This window comes from Microcaecilia unicolor, unplaced genomic scaffold (assembly GCF_901765095.1).
Source record: "Microcaecilia unicolor unplaced genomic scaffold, aMicUni1.1, whole genome shotgun sequence".
NCBI classification, from domain to species: Eukaryota; Metazoa; Chordata; class Amphibia; order Gymnophiona; family Siphonopidae; genus Microcaecilia; species Microcaecilia unicolor.
In genome coordinates, this window is record NW_021963385.1 from 1 (window position 1) to 21726 (window position 21726).

Here is a 21726-nt window from a genome sequence, read left to right on the forward strand (position 1 = left end):
GGGGGGGGGGCAGGGGACAGAGCAGACACACTCACACCCAGCAGTCTCTCTGTCACACACACACACTCGCACATTCACTCTCTCTCTCACACACACACAGTCACTCTCACATACACCCTCTCAAAGATACACACTCTGACAAAAACCTTGCTAGCGCCCGTTTCATTTTGTCAGAAACGGGCCTGATTTACTAGTATTCTATAAAGACAACAGTTCATCAGTCACAGAAGGTGGTTATGGAGCTCATTTTCAAAAGAGAAAAATCTCAAAACGGCACAAAGAGGCAGATGCACGTTCTTCATGGGAAAAAAAACCAAGCTGCGATTTCGAAACTCAGATTTGAGATGGTTTTCTCTGCAGTTTGTCTAAATTGCAAGGAGGTGTGGCTGAGATTTGGGAGGGCCCAGACTTTGGATGTTTTCAGGGATAATGGAACAAGATAAAACATGTAGGGCAAAAATTGAGACACTTTTATGGACCTGTTTCGAACATGACTAAGTCACAAAAAGGTGCCCTAACTGACCAGCTAACCACTAGAGGGATTAAGGCATACCCCCCCCCCCCCCCCCTTAATCCCCCAGTGGTCACTGACCGCTTTCCACCCACCAAAGACGTGACAATGACAGTACATACCATGCTCTATGACAGCTTCAGATATTATGGCCATTCCTACTAGAGCAGCAAGCTGGCTCCAGGAGTAGGCTAGTGGTCAGTGCAGTGGACTATATGTAGAGAAAGAGATTCAGGTCCATATCCCACTGTAGCTAGTACATTTGTGGTGGAAACTATGAACCTTCCAAATCTGAAAAAATACCAATTGTACCTATAGAAAGAGAGGCACCTGCAGACACGAGGGCTTTTGTAGTGGTATACAGTTAGGTATAGTAGGTTTTTAGGTGTTTCTGAACACCTCACTATGCAAAATAAAGGTGTTAAGGTGGGATTTGTACCTGGGTCCCTTTGTGACATCCACTGCATTGACCACTAGATTGCCCCTCTGCTCTGCTGGGATGCCTATGTGGCCAGTTTACTAGGAATTGTGCCACACAGCCATTCCTATGGCTTGTTTTGTATGTTTTACTCTAGGACTTTTTTTTTTTTTTTTAATTGTACCTAAATAAATAGGTATTGAGCACAAAAAAGGAAAATACTGATTTTCGAAACAAAGAAAACAAACAGATTTTTTTTTTCTGTTTCAGAAATTGCTATGTTCAGGATTAGAATTGTAAATGTTTGCAGCAAAACACATATAATTGGACTTGGACATCACATCGAAAATGCCTGTGACTACATCCCATGCACAACCTGCTTTTAGAAGGCATAATTGTCGGCACCTAAAGTTAGGCATGGTTAATGCCCTAAGCGCTATTCTATAAAGGATTCATACTCTTTATAGAATAATGCTCAGCACGTAAATTTCGGCGCTGATTTTTAGGCACCACTTATAGAATTTACCCCATTATGTTAGTCATTTTCATTACATTAAAAAAAAAAATTAGGAGCCCTTTTACCAAAGGGCAGAAGGGTTTGGTGAGCGGCAAATTGGGTCTACTGCTAGACTCACCAAGGAGCCTGGCAGTAGTCCTACCTTTGCCATGTGCCACTTCCGGCACTAGAAAATACATTTTTTTCTAGCGCTGATTTGCTCCAGAGCTCTTACCGCCTTCTAAACAGGAATCAGTAAGGGATCCAACTATAAATGGCTGTGTGTCAATATTTTCTTTACTGCACAATCTCTTACCGATCCTCCTGAAAAAAGGCCTTTTTACTGATGGCAGTAAAAGGTGGCCTCGGCATGTGAAAAGCTTGCCTGCCAATGCAGGCCACCTTTACTGCCGCTTGGTAAAAGGGCCCCACAAACAGTGAATGTTAGGAGGAAGTTGGTGGAACAGCATTTAGAATTCACCAAATTATCTCTATAATCTGCAATTATGGCCAATACAAATAAGATGGATAGACAGGAGTTTGTATCTTCCTAGTTTTAGACAGTTTCAAAGGTTGAGTTTGATTTATTTTGTATAAAAGCTATGTCTGAACCCTTTGGGCAATGTCCTGCATGGTTGGTTAACAGTGAAATGTGGGTTGAAGGAAGGGATTTGATCACTTATTAGCACCTCTATTTATACTAGCAAATTGAAGCAAACTGGTATGCCTAGTTATTTTAAAATAATTTTGGCAATAAAACAAAAATTGTATGTGTGTGTGTATTTTTAAACAAGATTTATCAGTAGGTAAAACTGAATGATGAAATTTTCTCTTCTTCAAAGGATATGGTCCAAAGAGAATAAAATCAACTGATTAACCTGCAAACAAAACTTGTGTTAAAGTTTTCTGCAAGCCTTATTAGAATCAAGAAATTTTAAAAAATGCCTACATTTCTGACTACATAATTCTAGGGTGTTCTAATAGAAACAGAAGATCATAAGGACAAAGCAAGGCATGTCCTCTCAAAATTCGTAGGGTCGTAATAGAAAAAACATGAAAGCCATGAGAAAGAAAAAATGAACTGACGAGAGCACCAAAGCTGATATGGTGAGGGAACTACCAGAAATGGGCAGAGAAAGGCTTTTTGCTTTTCTAGAGAGCTCTGGATTTATTTACTTATTTAAAAATGTCATATATAGTCACATGTTCCAGCTGTATGACTGACTGATCCTAAAGAACATGGACTGTGCTTTATAGCTGCAAAAGCAAAATGGTAAAATTTGAGTGCTCTTTAACACCATGACCTTAAAAGTGTTTTTCATTGAAAAATGATCACCAATTAACCAACCCCTCTGTTTACTAAGCTGCCCTCTAATGCAGACACAGCCCATTCACTTTGAATGGTCTGTGTTGGTATTGCTGGGAGGCTTAGTAACAGGGCGGTAAGTGTTTTCTTTTGATCCAGAAATTTCTTCCTTGCAACTCTGGACTTTCTGCTCCAACATTTGCTACATATGTATCTAATTAGGTCTAACATATCACTCAGTGGGTGTGAACTCTGCCTGCAGAAAAGCCAAAAGTAATTTGAAATTAAAAAGGGAAATGCTTTAAGGGTGTTTACCCAATGAAAAAGTTCATTCCAGAATTGCCAAGGGTACTCTCTGTGGTGAAAAGGGGAGAGGATGAGCAGCAGGGCTGGGTAAGAACAACAACAAATAAGGTAAGTACCAGGATTTCATTCTGAAATCTCCATGTTTGCTTTTCATTGTTTTAACTGTATACTTTGCAATCTGCAAAGCATGCAGATTAAGTACTCCATGTTGATATACAGTATTTGCAAAGAATGGCTCCATTGAGAGTTTCTGTTTGAAAATGAGCATCAGTAATGTTCTTTCTTCCTAGTTTGAATACTCTCATGTCTCCTCTATTAGACATAAATATTGAAAATAAATTAAATATTTACCTGACAAAGGTTTCAGCTGAAGCCACTCGGCATCTGACCTGCGATTTAGTTTGTGGTCAGAAAGCTTCCTCCCTACTACCGATTCTTCAATCTGTTTTTTCTTGAACCACTTCTCTTTACCCTGAAATAATCTGGTAGTTAATATCTTACTTATTACATAGCACAAGATATACATTAAGATAGGGTGTACTAATTTCAAGATATCTTATTAAAATTTTGAAGTGATTTTTTTTTGTATGCTCTCACTGAAATGAAACCATTAACATTTTAAATTTTAACAAATCAAGCTTGTGTGGCAGCTGAAATATTTTACAGATACTTGCACAAATTAGATCAGTGGAATGTTTAGAGAAAAAGGATAATTTCTTTATGTTTTCTTTTTGCATGCCTTTTGTCAATGCTACTACTTAATTCCATTAAATCTGACTTATAAAGATAAATGAACTTTGTGACTGACACTGTGCTGATCAATCATTCTGTCTTTGCTTTGTTCATTGACATCCTGTGACTAGCATAAACTTAAAACCAGGTCCTCTACAACAGCAGAAAAAAAAAGGATACAGAATATTTAAGAGACCTTCATATCATCAGGCCTGTTGCAAGTTATTAATTAGCCTAAACCAAATTCTCAAAACCCAGAAAATATCATACTGCAGTGTCCTACTACTATATCCTTCAAATTGTAAGGAATTATATCCTAGGTTTCAAATTACATTAATGAGTGCTTTTATCCAGGACAACTCCCCTTCCTGATGGTATACATTTTTTTTAACCTAATAAAATAATTCATCTTGTGTTGGATCTCAGAAGGGCAGCATCTTTAGCTTTCTCTGAATAACTGATGAAAACAGATAGGCTTGCAAGGTAATCAGCAGGTTGGATAATGCCTTGTTTACTGGTTTATATTAACTTTTCTTTATTAATTTCAAATTAAACAAAGATAAACCTCTTTGAATAGATACATCCAATTCAAACAACAGAATTAAAAGAAATAATCTATACATTGATCTTATATTGAAAATGGATTTTATAGTCCACTAGAATGGTATAAGGAAATCAAGGTGGTTTGAAAAACCAAAGGAAGTTGGCATAAGCAAAGTAATTAAAGGAAAACAAGCATTAGTTTCTAAATTTTAAATTTTTTCAGGACTCAAGGTTTGGAGTGGAACCTGGTTCCTCTTCATATCAAGGAAGGACCGCAATTGGTCAGGTTCGAAGAATATATTTTTTTCTCCTTGAATATCAGCATACATTTACATGGGAATCGTAGCTGGAAGACCGCCCCTATATTAGGGATTCTTGTCTCATGTCCAAAAATTTTTTCCTTCTCTGTTGTGTCCATCGTGCAATGTCTGGAAATATAGAGACTTTACTTCCTTTGATATCTGGATGAATGTCTTTAAAATAAAGTCTCATTAAAGATTCTTTATCTTGCAAAAAAACAAAAGTAACAATTAAGGTTGCTCTAGTCTCTGTATTATCCATCGACTGCTCTAGAAAGTTTGTTAAGTCCAAGATTTCAGATGGATTAATCTGTTAAGAGTATCCTGTTTTGGGGTGGTCTTCATTTCCAGGTAATAAATTTTTTGAAGTGGGGGTAATGATTGATCAGTATATTTGTATACCTCTTTTAAAAACTTCACAAACATGTCCTTAGGAGTGACAAATTTGATCTTGGAAAATTTAATAGTCTTAAATTCAGGTTTCTTGACAAATTTTCAAGGTTCTCAAGCTTCCTATGAGTTAGAATTCGATCCCCTGAAATTAATGCTTGTTGTTGAGACATTTTCCCCATTTGTCCTTCCAAGTCAGTTTGTTTTTTCAATAACCCCTCAGTCTGAGATTTTAGTGAATTTATCTGTGCAGAATTATTCAAGGAGACGGTAATAAATGAGGTACAGACCTTGTGAAGTGATTCCAGGGCCGTCCAAATCGTCTCCAGCGATACCTCCTGGGGTTTAATCAGAGGCTGCATCGCCAGAACACAAGAAGAAGTAACTTCTTGTGTTGTTGTTATCAGCGAGTCCTCTAGGATTTCCCCCGACGATGTTCCAGTCATTCGCTGGGCTCCTTTTGCCAGCCCCAAGCTTACATCGGGCATCGCTACTGCTACCGGAGCGCGCCACTCCTTCGAATCTGCGCTTCTGTCCGTGATCGGCACAGCGCTTCCGGGTGCACGCGGTGGCGTCGGGGTCAACGGTCCCAGCGGGGCGAGAGAATCGCTCTCCAGAGCGGGGCTCTTCCCAGCCCCGCTAATGGAAACGTCCGCGTTCGGGGTAGAAACCCAAGATGCAGGCAAAGACTGCTGTCCCGGCAAGGAGGTGCCCTGCTTCGGGAGGAGTGGTCCCTTCGGCTTGCCCTTCCTTTTCGGCATTTTCATCGAAGAAAAGGTAAATTATGAAGAATTATCAGGAGCGTCTTAGTCATGCATCCTGCTTGGTCGCCATCTTGATTCATTGTTTACTGGTTTAATATTACATACATAACCATCACTTCTTAGGACTAGTGAGTCTTAACATGTAAGATGCAAGAAATGTAAATATATTTACAGTACTCAGGAACCAGATAGGGCAAATTTACCAATAGGCGGCCTACACAAGTGCCCAGGGGCAACTAACTCTGCTGTGTGAAAAATGTTATTTACTCATTAGCTGTGAAGCCATGTCATCTCATTTGTGTATGTGAGTTGATGCAGGGTAAAGGGAGAACTGTCTTTTCACATGCCTAAGAGCACCTGCTGGTACTGGTGAAAAATCACTAAGAGCCATGGAAAAGCAAAGTTATTCACCTGTAACAGATGTTCCGAGGACAGCAGACCAAGTATTCTCATAGCCGGGTGACTTCACCCAATGGAGGCTCACCGAAAACAATAACGCTAGGACAATAGGGACTCAAAACAGCCTGTTATTCAATCAACCTGAAAGAATTTATTAATTGTGGAGGTGTAGCCTGGACCAGAAGAAAACTAAGCCTAGGGGGTGGAGTTGGATTCTAGACATGGAACAAATTCTGCAGGACTGCTTGCTCGAACCGGTTGTCTCATTGGTTACCCTGCTCAAAATGGTAATGAGATATGATGTGGATAAATGACCAGGTTGTAGCTTTGTAAATCTCCTCTACGGAGATGTGACCTTGTGGGCTACCAACGTAGCCATGGCTCTGACATTAAGAGTCTTCACATGTTCCTCTAGAGTCAGCCCAGCTTGGGCATAAGCGAAGGAGATGCAATCTGTTAGCCAACTGGAAATTGTGCATTTGCCAATGGCTACCCCCAGCCTGTTTGGCTCAAAAGAATCAAAAAGCCGGGTGGACTGTCTATGGGCTCACTTGCAATCCAAGACATGCAGTACACTCTTGCTAGGATGGCATTAGGAAAATTAAGATGGAACTCCGACACTACCTTAGGAAGGAACTCGGGGTGAGCAAAGAGAACTACTCTACTGTGATGAAACTTAGTGTAAGGTGGATCAGCTACTAGAACCTGAAGCTCACTGACCCTGTGAGATGAAATGACTGCCACCAGAAATACAACTTTCCAGGTCTAATAATTCATATGACAGGAATCAAGCAGCTGAAAAGGAGCATTCATCAGCTGGGTGAAGACAACATTGAGATCCCATGACACAACTGGAGGTTTGACTGGCGGTTTTGTCAACAACAAACGTCACATGAAATGAAAAACTAGAAGCTGTACAGAGATGGGCTTACCTCTCACACCGTCATAATCACTAATTGCACTGAGAAGAACCCTTACAGAATTGTTTTTCAAACCCGAGTCAAGAGAGGTATTCAAGCCATTTTTGTGTAGGACAAGTAAGGGGATCTAAGGCCTCCGCCACTTAAATCAGTAACACATCTTAGTGGAGTCTTTTCTGCAAGCCAGTAAAATGAGTGAAACACTCTCCAGCAACTCCAAGGTTTCAAATACTATGCTCGCAACATTCAAGCCATGAGGGTCACGTGGAAAGGTTGGTATGCAGAAGAGACCCTTTGATCTGAATGAGGAGGGTCCATCTCCACAGATCTTTAGAGGATAACTCCAGAAGACGAGGAAACCAGATCTGCCTCAGCCAGTAAGGCAAGATTAGGATCATAGTTCCCTCGTCTTGCTTGAATTTCAATATTCTCTAAAATACCCCCGTCTTCCCGCCCGTGCGTGACCGTTCCCGCCAGTTGAATGACAAGCAAAAGATGAAAACGCAACTCCAAAGGGGAGGAGGGAGGGTAGGTGAGAACAATCAGCCTGCTGTCGGAGAACACCTGCTACAGGTATGTATCATTCACTTTCTCCGAGGACAAGCAGGCTGCTTGTTCTCACGACTGGGGTATCCCTAGCTCTCAGGCTCACTCAAAACAAGAACCCAGGTCAATTGAACCTCGCAACGGCGAGGGTACAACAGAAAATTGACCTACGAAGAACAACTAACTGAGAGTGCAGCCTGACCAGAATAAATTCGGGTCCTGGAGGGTGGAGTTGGATTTACACCCCAAACAGATTCTGCAGCACCGACTGCCCGAACCGACTGTCGCGTCGGGTATCCTGCTGGAGGCAGTAATGTGATGTGAATGTGTGGACAGATGACCACGTCGCAGCCTTGCAAATCTCTTCAATAGTGGCTGACTTCAAGTGAGCCACCGACGCTGCCATGGCTCTGACACTATGAGCCGTGACATGACCCTCAAGAGCCAGCCCAGCCTGGGCGTAAGTGAAGGAAATGCAATCTGCTAGCCAATTGGAGATGGTGCGTTTCCTGACACCGACCCCTAGCCTGTTAAGGTCGAAAGAAATAAACAATTGGGCGGACTGTCTGTGGGGCTGTGTCCGCTCCAAGTAGAAGGCCAATGCTCTCTTGCAGTCCAATGTGTGCAACTGACGTTCAGCAGGGCGGGTATGCGGCCTGGGGAAGAATGTTGGCAAGACAATTGACTGGTTAAGATGGAACTCCGACACCACCTTCGGCAGGAACTTTGGGTGGGGGCGGAGCACTACTCTGTTGTGATGAAATTTGGTATATGGAGCATGAGCTACCAGGGCCTGAAGCTCACTGACCCTACGAGCTGAAGTAACTGCCACCAAGAAAATGACCTTCCAGGTCAAGTACTTCAGATGGCAGGTATTCAGTGGCTCAAAAGGAGGTTTCATCAGCTGGGTGAGGACGACGTTGAGATCCCTGACACTGCTGGAGGCTTGATAGGGGGCTTTGACAAAAGCAAGCCTCTCATGAATCGAACGACTAAAGGCTCTCCAGAGATGGCTTTACCTTCCACACGATAATGGTAAGCACTAATCGCACTAAGGTGATTCCTTACTGAGTTGGTCTTAAGGCCAGACTCTGATAAGTGCAGAAGGTATTCAAGCAGGTTTTGTGCAGGGCAAGAACGAGGTTCTAGGGCCTTGCTCTCACACCAAACGACAAACCTCCTCCACTTGAAAAAGTAACTCTTTTAGTGGAATCCTTCCTAGAGGCAAGCAAGACACGGGAGACACCCTCAGACAGACCCAACGCAGCAAAGTCTACGCCCTCAACATCCAGGCCGTGAGAGCCAGAGACTGAAGGTTGGGGTGCAGCAACGCTCCGTTGTTCTGCGAAATGAGTCGGAAAACACTCCAATCTCCACGGTTCTTCTGAGGATAACTCCAGAAGAAGAGGGAACCAGATCTGACGGGGCCAAAAGGGCGCTATCAGAATCATGGTGCCGCGGTCTTGCTTGAGCTCAGTAAGGTCTTCCCCATCAAAGGTATGGGAGGATAAGCATACAGGAGGCCGGTCCCCCTATGAAGGAGAAAGGCATCCGACGCTAGCCTGCCCGTGTGTCTGAAGTCTGGAACAGAACAGAGGCAGCTTGTGGTTGGTCTGAGAGGCGAAAAGGTCCACCGAGGGGGTGCCCCACTCTCGGAAGATCTTGCGTACCACTCTGGAATGGAGCGACCCACTCGTGCGGTTGCATGACTCTGCTCAGTCTGTCGGCCAGACTGTTGTTTACGCCTGCCAGGTATGTGGCTTGGAGGAGCATGCCGAACTGGCAAGCCCAACGCCACATCCCGACGGCTTCTGACACAGGGGGCGAGATCCGGTGCCCCCCTGCTTGTTGACGTAATACATTGCAACCTGATTGTCTGTCCGAATTTGGATAATTTGGCAGGACAGCCGATCTCTGAAAGCCCTCAGTGCGTTCCAGATCGCTCGGAGCTCCAGGAGGTTGATCTGCAGATCCTTTCCTGGAGGGACCACAGACCCCTGGGTGTGGAGCCCATCGACATGAGCTCCTCACCCCAGGCGAGATGCATCCCTCGTCAGCACTTTCGTGGGCTGCGGAATTTGGAATGGACGTCCCAGGGTCAAATTGGTTCCGAATGGTCCACCAGAGCAGTGAAGTGCGGCAACTGGTGGAGAGGCGGATGACATCTTCTAGATTCCGGTGGCTTGGAACCACTGGGAAGCTAGGGTCCATTGAGCAGATCTCATGTGAAGACGAGCCATGGGAGACACATGAACTGTGGAGGCCATATGACCCAGAAGTCTCAACATCTGCCGAGCTGTGAACTGCTGAGACGCTCTGGTCTGCGAAGCCAGGGACAGGAGGTTGTGGCCCTCGCTTCGGGAAGGAAGGCCTGAGCCGTCTGGGTATTCAGCAGAGCTCCTATGAATTCCAGAGACTGGGTTAGCTGGAGATGGGACTTTGGGTAATTTATCACAAACCCCAGCAGCTCCAGTAGTTGAATAGTGCACTGCATGGACCGGAGGGCTTCTGCCTCCGAGGTGTTCTTGACCAGCCAATCGTCGAGATATGGGAACACGTGCACTCCCAGCTTGCGTAGATACGCCGCCACCACCACGAGGCACTTTGTAAACACTCGTAGGGCAGAGGCGAGCCCAAAGGGCAGCACACAATACTGAAAGTGCCGTGCGCCAGGTGGAATCTGAGATACTGTCGGTGAGCTGGCAGTATCGGGATGTGAATGTATGCGTCCTTTAAATCCAGGGAACATAGCCAATCTTTCTGAATCATTGGCAGAAGGGTGCCCAAGGAAAGCATCCTGAACTTTTCTTTGACCAGGAATTTGTTCAGGCCTCTCAGGTCTAGGATGGGACGCATCCCCCCTGTTTTCTTTTCCACAAGGAAGTACCTGGAATAGAATCCCTGCCCTTCCTGCCCGGGTGGTACGGGCTCGACCGCATTGGCGCTGAGAAGGGCGGAGAGTTCCTCTGCAAGTACCTGCTTGTGATGGGAGCTGAAGGATTGAGCTCCCGGAGGACAATTTGGTGGCAGGGAGGCCAAATTCAGGGCGGTATCCGCACCGCACTATTTGGAGAACCCACTGGTCGGAGGTTATGAGAGGCCACCTTTGGTGAAAAAATTTTAACCTCCCTCCGACCGGCAGATCGTCCGGTACGGACACTTTGAGGGCGGCTATGTTCCCGTGGATCTAGTCAAAAGCCCGTCCCCGGCTTTTGCTGTGGAGGCGCAGGGGGCTGCTTAGGCGCACGCTGTTGACGAGAATGAGCGCGCTGGGGCTGTCCCTGTGCCTGACGAGGCCTTCGGGCCGGCTGGGTGTACCTACGCTTTGCAAAAGAATAGGGTACAGCCTGCCGGGCCCGGGAAAAAACGTCCACCTGCTGAGGTGGATGCTGAAGGCGCCCGGTGGGAGAGCTGTCGAGGGCGGTTTCCCGCTGATGCAGTTGGTCCACCAGCTGCTCGACCTTCTCACCAAAAATATTATCCCCCGGCAAGGGACGTCGGCCAGGTCTCTGCTGGGTGCGGTTGTCCAGGTCAGAGGCACGCAGCCATGAGAGCCTGCGTATCACTATACCTTGGGCCGCAGCACGAGATGCCACGTCACAGGTGTCATAGATACCCTGGACAGGAACTTTTCTGCACGCCTTCAGCTGCCTGACCACCTCTGATAAGGCCTGGACTGCTCCGGCGGGAGCTTATCGACCAGGTCCGCCAGTTGCTTCACATTGTTCCGCATGTGGATACTCGTATAGAGCTGGTATGACTGGATGCGGGTCACGAGCATGGAGGATTGGTAGGCCTTCCTCCCAAACGAGTCCAGAGTGCGAGACTCCCGCCCCGGGGGCGCCGAGGCGGTATCCCTCGAACTCCGTGCCCTCTTGAGAGCAGAATCCACGACCGCACGAGTCATGGGGCAATTGGGGGCCGCATTAACTCTGGGTCCGAGTGGATTCTGTACTGGGATTCCGCTTTCTTGGGTATGATGGGATTAGATAGCGGTCTCATCCAGTTCGAAGCAGTGGTCTCCTTAAGGCCATTGTGCAACGGCACCGTGGAGGACTCTCTAGGTGGTGATGGATAGTCGAGGACCTCGAGCATCTCAGCCCTCGGCTCATCCACAGAGACCACGGGGAAGGGAATGCAAATAGACATATCCCTTACAAAGGAGGCAAAGGAGAGGCTCTCAGGAGGTGAGAGCTTCCTCTCCGGTGAAGGCGTGGATCAGAGGGGAGGCCCGCAGACTCCTCTGAGGAGAAATATCTGGGGTCCTCCTCTTCCCCCCACGAGGCCTCTTCCTCGGTATCGGACATAAGCTCATGTAGCTGAGTCCTGAACCGGGCCCGGCTCGACGTCGAGGCACGAGGTCTCGGTGTCGTTGAGCGGTGGACTCCCACGCCGGCGGGGACGAAGCTCCCTCCATCGACGTTGACGGGGACCCCACCTGCGTGGCGGTCGAGACCAGCGCACGCAAGCGTCGACGGCCTCTCGGCACCGGGCTAGAGCTCGCCGGCGCCACAGTCATCGGCGCCAAGGGCGCAAGCACCCCCCGGCGCCGGCACAGCCTGGCGCATCAGCCCTTCCAGGATCCCCGGAAGGATGGCTCGGAGGCACTCGTCCAGGCCCGCTGTCGGGAAAGACGTGGGGGCCGGTAGAGGCGTCGGTGCCGGAAGCTGCTCGGGTCCAGGAGAGTGCACCGAGGTGCTGGGACCCTGACGTGGCGGGTACCTCCACCACCGAGGGGGACCTTTCCTCTCGACGCGGACGCTTCGGCGTCGACTCCTCCCACGGTACCGAGAGCCAGATGCGTCGAGGGCGACCGGTGATGGTGCTTCTTAGCCTTCTTGCAGTGCCCGTCACCGGTGCCAGGTGGTATGGAGGAGGAGGAGGTCGATCCCCCTCGGTCCAGAGGAACCGGGTCAGATAGGGTTCGGTCCCGAGGGCCACGGGCTGAGGGAGTGACCGGGGCCGACTGCCCACGCGGCCTCTCACCCCTACCCTCCCGGAGGACCGGCGGGCCAACGGGACTTGTTCTCCTGGGGTCGATGCCATCGGTGCCGATTTCTCGGGCATCGATACCGGTACCGATAGGGCGGGCGTCGATACGATGCCGTCGAGGTCGACGTCGAGGGGCCGGCGCAAGTTCCAAAAAGACGGTCCCAGCAGAACTTGCCTCGCAACCTGAGTCCGTTTACGGAGGACCGAGACACATGAGAACACGACTTGATATTGTGCTCCGGCCCGAGGCACTGGAGGCACCAAGCGTGGGGTGTCGGTCTGCGAGATCGGCCGGCAGCACCGACCACACTTTTTAAATCCACTCGGGACCTTCGAGGACATCGACGGAAAAATCGCGTCGGCGAAGTTAAAGTCGTCGATGGTGGCGGAAATCACACCTCGGAAAAATAAATCGATCGCGCGGCCACAAGGCCACACGCAACGCCCTCGCTAGAAAAACGAGGGAAAAAAAAGAGCGCGTGCTCTCTCTTTTTTTTTTTTTTTTTAGAAAAGATATACAGGAGCGCGCGGCAACAAAATCTAACGAAAAATAAACAAAATCGCGTAAACGCGACGGTCTTTCCGGGGCTGCTAAGAGAGAGCGGCGACGGCACGACTCTCTCCAGGCGCGGAAAAGAAAAGACTGGCGGGAACGGTCACGCACGGGCGGGCAGACGGCAGCGCATGCGCGGTGGGCGTGCCCTGCGTGCGGACCGCCCGCGAAGCTTCTTCCGGTTGGTGGGGGCTGCCGCGGACGTCACCCAGTCGTGAGAACAAGCAGCCTGCTTGTCCTCGGAGAATGAATGGTACAGAGATCTACCAAGGGGATGTTCCACGCTGAGAAGATCTTGCAGGCTATGCCCATATCAAGAGATCGTTCGTTCAGCTGAAAACCCTGCTCAGTCTGTCAGCCAGGCAATTGTCGTTTCCTGGGAGTTATGTGGCTCAGAGGTCCATCCCGTGAAGGATGCCCCACTGCCACATCCCCACTACTTCCTGACACAAGGGGTAGGATCCCGTATCCCCTACTTATTTGCATAAAACATTGAAACCTGGTTGTCTGTTTGGACAAGAATAATCTGGTTTTGCAGCCTCGCTCTGAAAGCCTTTTAAGCATTCCAAATGGCCCTGAGCCTCTGGGTGTGAGGCCCATCTACATGAGCTCACCTTCCTAGGTTGGATGCATCCGTTGCTAGCACCTTCTGAGGAGGTGATATGTGGAATGGTAGTCTCACAGTCAAATTCATCCAAACTGTCCACCAGAGAAGGGTATGAGTCAACTCTGGCGAAAACTAGATGACATCTGCCAGGTTCCCAGCTGCCTGAGACCACTGAGAAACTAGGCTCCACAGGGCTTCTTTCAAGTGGAAACTTACCATGGGCGTGACATGCACTGTTGAGGTCATGTGGCCTATCAATCTCAACATTTGCTGAGCTGTGACCTGCTTGCTGCTTCTGACTTGCGAGGCAAGCGCTGATAAAATCTCTTCTCTCGCTTGTGGAAAAGCCCAAGCCTGCAATGTATCTAGCAGAGCTCCTATGTATTCCAATCACTGTACTAGGAGAAGGTTTTCAGGATTAGCATGATGAATATGTAGGAGAGAGATGTGCATGCAATAGGTATCCATTGTATCCCATGCATATTAATTGTGGGAATTCTGAACACCCGATTGGCCTCTGAAGGTTCAACATGGTGTAAATAATTAGAAAACACACAATATGAGAAATTACACTGTTGCATAATGTGAACTTGAAAATAGAATACTGGACAATTAGGTAACTTTACTGGATATAACGTCAGTATTTTAAAGTCTTTTTCTATCTATTTGCTTAGATTATAGGAGATGATCCTTGACACAGCTTATTGCGAAACATGTCGGAGTTAAGTTCCCCTGCCAACTATTAAGCAGATGAGTACTATTTTGTATTTGAAATAATGATTAAAAGATTACTAAAGGAACATTTTTTTATTAAAAGTTGGCTAAAATTTGGACCCATGATGATTATGGTGCATTTATCTCTGTGAAAATGTGTAATTCCCAACTGACACCTCTGAAGGTTCAACATAAGCCTAAAAAAGTTAACACAGAAGGGAGCACTATTGCTTTTGATGTTTTTGGAAAATCCTCCTATTTTGAAAGTGTGCCTCTGTTTTGATGATTTATGCTTATTATTAGGTACTACCTTTCAACAAAACAAAGGGGTTAACAATCAAACTGATCAGAGTGAAAACAACTACAACTGTGGACAGGAAAGAGAAAATAAAGAGCAGAATAGGAAAGTAGGTAGAAGTAGTAGCATAAAGGAAAGAGGCTGCTCTCAGTAACAGAGGCTACCACACCAATTGTTCTCTGTAAGCCAGCATAAAGAGGTGGCTATTGTCAGTCCATGCAAGTTGGTACAAAGTGGTAAAATGAAACGAAAGTTAAGCATTAGGAAGGCAGAACACAAACACTGTATAACAAAACATGCTATGAATGCACCATTGCTCGAACAATACCTAATTAATGATCAAAGTTTCGAAGAATTAAGATTATTATTATTATTATTAATTACATTTGTACCCCGCACTTTCCCACACATAGCAGGTTCAATGCGGCTTACATAGTAAATAGAATTACAAAGTCTTGAAGGAGAATGTTACAAGTTGTAGTAAACATAGTAGTAGTGGGGTCTTGAGGATATGTAAATTGAGCATGGAGAGGTAAACAAAGACAGGATGAGCAAAAGGAGAAGAGATGGGGAGGGGGGTAAGGAGTAGGAAGGATGGAGAGGAAGAGATGTGTTTTATGCATCATTTTAATGTCCTCACATGGAGAAATAAGGAAAAAATAAGAGCAAAACTTAATTTTTTAACTAAATACAGTAAAACCTTCAGAGCTAAACCAAGAAATTCATTTCACTGTTTTGTTTTTCTTTTTTATAGGTTGCTGAATTTTGATGGGAACATCACTCTTTCATAAGGTGCTGCTGGTTGTCTTACTTCTTGATTTTTGCTGTGATGTACCTTGTATTTTTAATATTATGTTTAAATTGTCTTTACATATATATTATTTTTTTAAGTTTTAAACTGTTGGCTATTTCCATCCAGTAATGTGATGGTCTTTTGTTTTCTCTTAATTTATTCTTTTTCTTCTCACTCCTCGCTTTTCCTTGCCCTTTCCATTCTCCCTTATGATTTTATACATAACCACATTGTTTTGCTCATCTATTTTATTAAAAAAATAGGATTAAAAATAGAATTTAATTCATTATTTTGAGTTTGTTTTTCATTTCTTATTACTCTAAAGTGGTATATAAAATTCTGAATAAACTATAATATTAATTCTCTATACAGTTTTATAAATACTTTTTATTCTGTGTCTTATTTCTTCCTCTTATCATTTATTGCTGTTTCTTTTAAATAAATTGATTCCCTGTTTTATTGTTGCTTCATTTTGGGGTCCTTTTACCAAACTGCAGAAAAAGGACCCCTGCAGTGGCGTCAGCGCGCGGGTTTGCCGCATGCCATGGCCCCCTTTTACCACAGCGGGTAAAATGAGTTTCGTTTTTGTTTTTTTAATGGAAATGGCCATGTGGTAAGTTAAGAGCGGTAAGGGCTCCCATGCTAACTTGACCGTAACCAGCCAGCATGCGGCACTGTCCAATTACCATCAGGTAAAACCCCGTCGCTAAAAAAAAAAAAAATATTTTTGGAGCACTGAAAATGGCGCATGGCACACACTGAACTACCATCATGCTCCTGCGGTAGGGCCGATTTGCCATGTGCCATTGCCGCGGTAGCCCTACCGTAGCTTTGTAAAAGGGTTCCTTTATGCCTTACTATTGATTCAAGATTGTTTTAGACTACCTGCTTGAAAACAATTTGACATTTTGTTGGATTTTATTTCTGAAGACTTTTGGTGCATTCAGGACAGCCATCACATTTGAAAAAGACTGATGTGCTATCCTTTTTCTCAGAGAACAGGGAACTTGGATAAAGAGGTCCGCTAGGTAAATTCTTCAGTTCAAGTTGGATGCATTTGTGGTTTCAATATTTTGAGGAAACCAGAAGGGAAAACCTTTGCCAAACTGAAATGGGAAAGGCAAAATTCAGACATACTTCTGTGACAAGGTTACAGAGCTGAAAATGCAATCATGTGTTCCGCTGATGCACTGAAGACAACAAAGAAAACACATTTTGAAAGTGTCAGAAAGACTAAATAATCATATTATAATGGAAGATAAGAAGAACATAAGTATTGCTGTTCCCAGAGAGTTTACAAACTAATTTTGAACCTGAGGCAATGGAGGGTTGCCCAAGATCACAAGGAGCCACAGTGGGTTTTGACCCTGGTTTCCCCGGTTCTTAGCCTGCAGCTTTATTAGTCTATTCATCCATATAAGAAAGGTGAAAGTGCACTACCATGTTAGCACACATGAATGCTTTAATACACATTATTAATTTATAGGTCCCTTTGCATAAAAAGGGACTTATGGTAAATAACACACATTAATGCACATCACCACATAGAAACTTTGTAGAGCTGTTTAGAAAAACCTAACCTTTAAGAGATCAAGGTATTCTCAGCAGAGATAATGGGGGCAATTTTCAAAATTATGTAAGTACAAAGCCTGAAAGGATATTTAACTATTAACTCTGCACTTATGCTCAAAGAGAAAAGTATATGCATACTGTACTTTCCCTTGGCAAACTGCCTAAGAAGTATTCCTAAAAGGTCAGAACTTGCTTTCCACATGAACACGTATTCCCTCAAAACAATATGTATATTTTTGAAAATGCAAAACTATGTGCACAGATGATTCCCATGAGCTAACCCTACCTAAATTTCCTACAGGTAAAAGTAAATGCTTTGGTGATCTCCATGCACACTTTTATCCTGTGAAAGGGTGAGAAATTTTCAGATAGCTTCTTTACCTGGATAAATAGCCTTTTAAAATTACTTGGGCTGCATGTTGATTAAAATTTGTAATCATAATTATTCACACGATTAAAAGCAGGGCATAGCTAGCAGTCCACTGGGAGAGCAGAGGAGAAGGAACACAGGGATGGACTGGGGGGGGGGGGGGGGCACACATTGGCTATCATACATTGGCTAATGGGGATGCTGAAGCCCCGCCAGTCAAAGAAATCCACTGCCAAAAGTGGTCCCCTTCCTCCTTGGGCTGCCTCAGAAGCGAGGAAGTCAGCAGAGTGCCTCCAGCTGCAGATGCTGGCACTCCCCAAGCATGCTCAGTTTATACACAAACAGAATACTTGGGGAGTGCAAGCGCTGGTGGCTGGAGGCACCCGCTGGTTTCCATGTTCCTGAGGCAGTACAAAGAGGAAGGGGATGACTTAGGCAGCGGATTTCTTCAGCTGGCGGGGCTTCAGCTATCCCATCAGCCATCGAACAGGCATTGCATCTTGGAGGGGGCCAGAGCCCAAAGTAGGGGGCCCCAGGTCTCCAAGGCCCCTTTCTTTAGAGTGGCCTAGTGGTTAGGGTGGTGGACTTTGGTCCTGGGGAACTGAGGAACTGAGTTCGATTCCCGGCACAGGCAGCTCCTTGTGATTCTGGGCAAGTCACTTAACCCTCCATTGCCTGCCGCATTGAGCCTGCCATGAGTGGGAAAGCGCGGGGTACAAATGTAACAAAAATAAAAATAAATACCTGTGGCTATGCCAATTATCTTCCTTTCTCCTGCCTCCATAACCAGCTCTCTCTCCCTTCCTCCCCCTACCCCCAGGTTCATTCTCTCTCTTCCCTCCCAATCCCCCACCCCCCCCCCCCCACCACCGAGCCCAACACCTTTCTCTTTTTGTTCCTTCCCACAACTCTCTCCACCCCAGGTCTATTATCTCTTTCTCCCTCCCGCTCTCTCTCCCTCTCTCTGAGCCCATCTCTCTCTCTTCTCCCTCCATTTCCCTCCTTCCCTTCTCTTCCTCAATTGGCATCTCTCTCCCCCCCCCCCCCCCCCCATGCACAGTCTAGAATCTCTCCTTCACCTTTTGGCCCTGCCCATAGTTCTCTCTCCCTCCCCTCCTCCCTGCCCGAGATTCTCTCAATAACTTCCCCTCCTCGCCCGCGGCTCTCTCTCAATTCTCTCCCTCCCCCACCACGATTCTCTCTTAATTCTCTCCCACCTGCCCGATGTTCTCTCTCTATTCTCTCCCTCCCTCCTCCACCCACCCGCATGGTCAGTCTGGCATCTCTCCCTCCCCTCTCGGACCGCCAATGGCTCTTTCTTCCCTCCCCTTCCCAGTTTATCTTTTCAGTAATTTTCCGCCCTGCATCGGCAGCCATATTGAAATGCTGCCTCAGACTGCACTGGGCCCTTCCCTCTGACCCATCCCACCCTCTGCTGAAAACAGGAAGTTGCAGGGCAAAGACTACTGAAAAGGTAACCCAGGAGGGGAGGGGAGAGAGAGATGCTGGCAGGTTAATTATTAATTGCGATTAACGTGTAGCCCTAAAAATCACCCCTCAATAGGTCCATAAATATTGAACAGAAATTCTCTAAGGCTGTTCATTTCTTGTTTGGGAACAATTTTAATCACTATTTGGCTTTCCACTGAAAACTACTTTGATTACAACCATAAGCAGCTCTCGTAATGTAGCCAAAATATGGGGCACTGAAATCCCCTATATGCCGATCAAAACATTGCAGGACAAGAAAAAAAGATTTAGATCTTTTTCACAACATACAATTATTTAGAAACCATGATTTACATTTCAGAACAAATACTGAATTGAAAATTTTTCTGAAATAACATTCTAAGAATATTAACATACCTTTTCATCTTTGTAGTGTTTAAACATTCGTATACAGTGTTCAAGGATGAAGAGCAGGTAAATGCCTGCAAGTGCCACAAGCCCTTTCATAACAGAATCATATTCTTCCAGAAGGCTTTCAGACTCAGCTTCGTGTTTGTGTGAAAGCTGATGACTATGTCCGCCATGTTGACTGTGATCATGTCCCCCTTGAGACTTTTTAAAATAAAAAGAATAAAACAAATGTTATTCAGTTGGACACTGCACTGTCCCATTTTCTAAAGGCTTGTCTTAATCACAGGTAAAATTAGGAATGTTGCCAGTTTTACTCTGTTTTGTAACAGTTATATTTATTAGTTTTCTATCCCTTGCGTGGCCCCTGCACCCAATTTATAAAATGGTACCTATCTGGTAAAATATATTCCAGATCATAGTTAGGCATGTTAAGTTCATCACATGTATACAGGAAGTGATAAAAGTTAATTTATGCCTTGCAGTCATATCGCTAACCAAGATGAAAAGTTTGCTAATCAGAAAGACAGCAGACAGTGTACATGTCACTCATGTCACTCCCAACTTCACTGACACAGTGTCATGATATTAGTTCTATGTTATAGCAGGCAGTATTATTCTTCACAGTCTCTTTGACAATATGTACACTTTTACAAAACTGCACACATTTAGCTATAAGTATGGCTTAAAAAATATATTATTTCATCTCAACTTCTATTTTTAATATTTCTAAGAAAGTAAAACTATCCTATTCATTTTTACCCATAGTAAGTGCTCAATAGTGAATCCAAGATAAAGAGAATATCTGCAAAGCCATTATCAGTATACATATATATATGTATTTAGAGAGAAACAGAGAGCACACCTTCAGATTCTGTCTGCCTAAAATTACAATTCAAAATGCATTAAGGTTTGTTTCACTGATAGACACAACATGCTGTAAACCTGCAACATGAACGAACAATTATGGAAATATTCAAAAGTAATTAAGTCTTCACAACCCTTCCCGCTATACTTGGTGGAAGCCCCTTTGGCAACAATAACTTTGCATAGTAGAACGGTGCAATTTTCCCCATTCTTTTTGGCAGAATAGCTCAATCTTTATAAGTTGGCTGGAGGTCATCTGTGAACTGCTGTCCAAGTCTTGCCAAGTCTTAGATTGGACTGTAGTCTGGGGCTCTGACAGGGCCACTCAAGGACACTGACTTTCTTCTTGCTTAGTCACTCTCCACTGTCGCTTTTGCTCAGGATAGGGTATGATACATACCTGTAGCAGTTGTTCTCCGAGGACAGCAGGCTGATTGTTCTCACGACTGGGTGACGTCCGCGGCAGCCCCCACCAACCGGAAATAAGCTTCGCGGGACGGTCAGCACGCAGGGCACGCCCACCGCGCATGCGCGGCCGTCTTCCCGCCCGTGCGCGACCGCTCCCGCCAGTTGAATGACTAGCAAAAAATATGAAACACACAACTCCAAAGGGGAGGAGGGAGGGAAGGTGAGAACAATCAGCCTGCTGTCCTCGGAGAACAACTGCTACAGGTATGTATCATACCCTTTCTCCGAGGACAAGCAGGCTGCTTGTTCTCACGACTGGGGTATCCCTAGCTCTCAGGCTCACTCAAAACAAGAACCCAGGTCAATTGAACCTCGCAACGGCGAGGGTATAACAGAAATTGACCTACGAAGAACAACTAACTGAGAGTGCAGCCTGACCAGAATAAATTCGGGTCCTGGAGGGTGGAGTTGGATTTACACCCCAAACAGATTCTGCAGCACCGACTGCCCGAACCGACTGTCGCGTCGGGTATCCTGCTGGAGGCAGTAATGAGATGTGAATGTGTGGACAGATGACCACGTCGCAGCCTTGCAGATCTCTTCAATAGTGGCTGACTTCAAGTGGGCCACTGACGCTGCCATGGCTCTGACACTATGAGCCGTGACATGACCCTCAAGAGTCAGCCCAGCCTGGGCGTAAGTGAAGGAAATGCAATCTGCTAGCCAATTAGAGATGGTGCGTTTCCCGACAGCGACCCCTAGCCTGTTAGGGTCGAAAGAAACAAACAATTGGGCGGACCGTCTGTTGGGCTGTGTCCGCTCCAAGTAGAAGGCCAATGCTCTCTTGCAGTCCAATGTGTGCAACTGACGTTCAGCAGGGCGGGTATGCGGCCTGGGGAAGAATGTTGGCAAGACAATTGACTGGTTAAGATGGAACTCCGACACCACCTTCGGCAGGAACTTTGGGTGGGTGCGGAGCACTACTCTGTTGTGATGAAATTTGGTATATGGAGCATGAGCTACTAGGGCTTGAAGCTCACTGACCCTACGAGCTGAAGTAACTGC

At 45.8% G+C, this 21726-nt stretch overlaps 1 protein-coding gene across 1 annotated transcript in view; it reads right to left on the reverse strand.

The window, feature by feature from the left end:
* Window positions 1-3388: 3388 nt before the first annotated feature.
* LOC115459269 (zinc transporter ZIP10-like) overlaps window positions 3389-21726 on the reverse strand; it is a gene marked incomplete at its 3' end in the record, with an annotated part of 81184 nt that continues 62846 nt past the window's right edge. The window contains exons 5-6 of the mRNA XM_030189120.1: window positions 19396-19590; window positions 3389-3509 (exon numbers count right to left, since the gene is read on the reverse strand). Of these exons, the coding sequence (XP_030044980.1) occupies window positions 3389-3509; window positions 19396-19590 (316 nt within the window). The remainder of the gene's footprint in view (window positions 3510-19395; window positions 19591-21726) is intronic.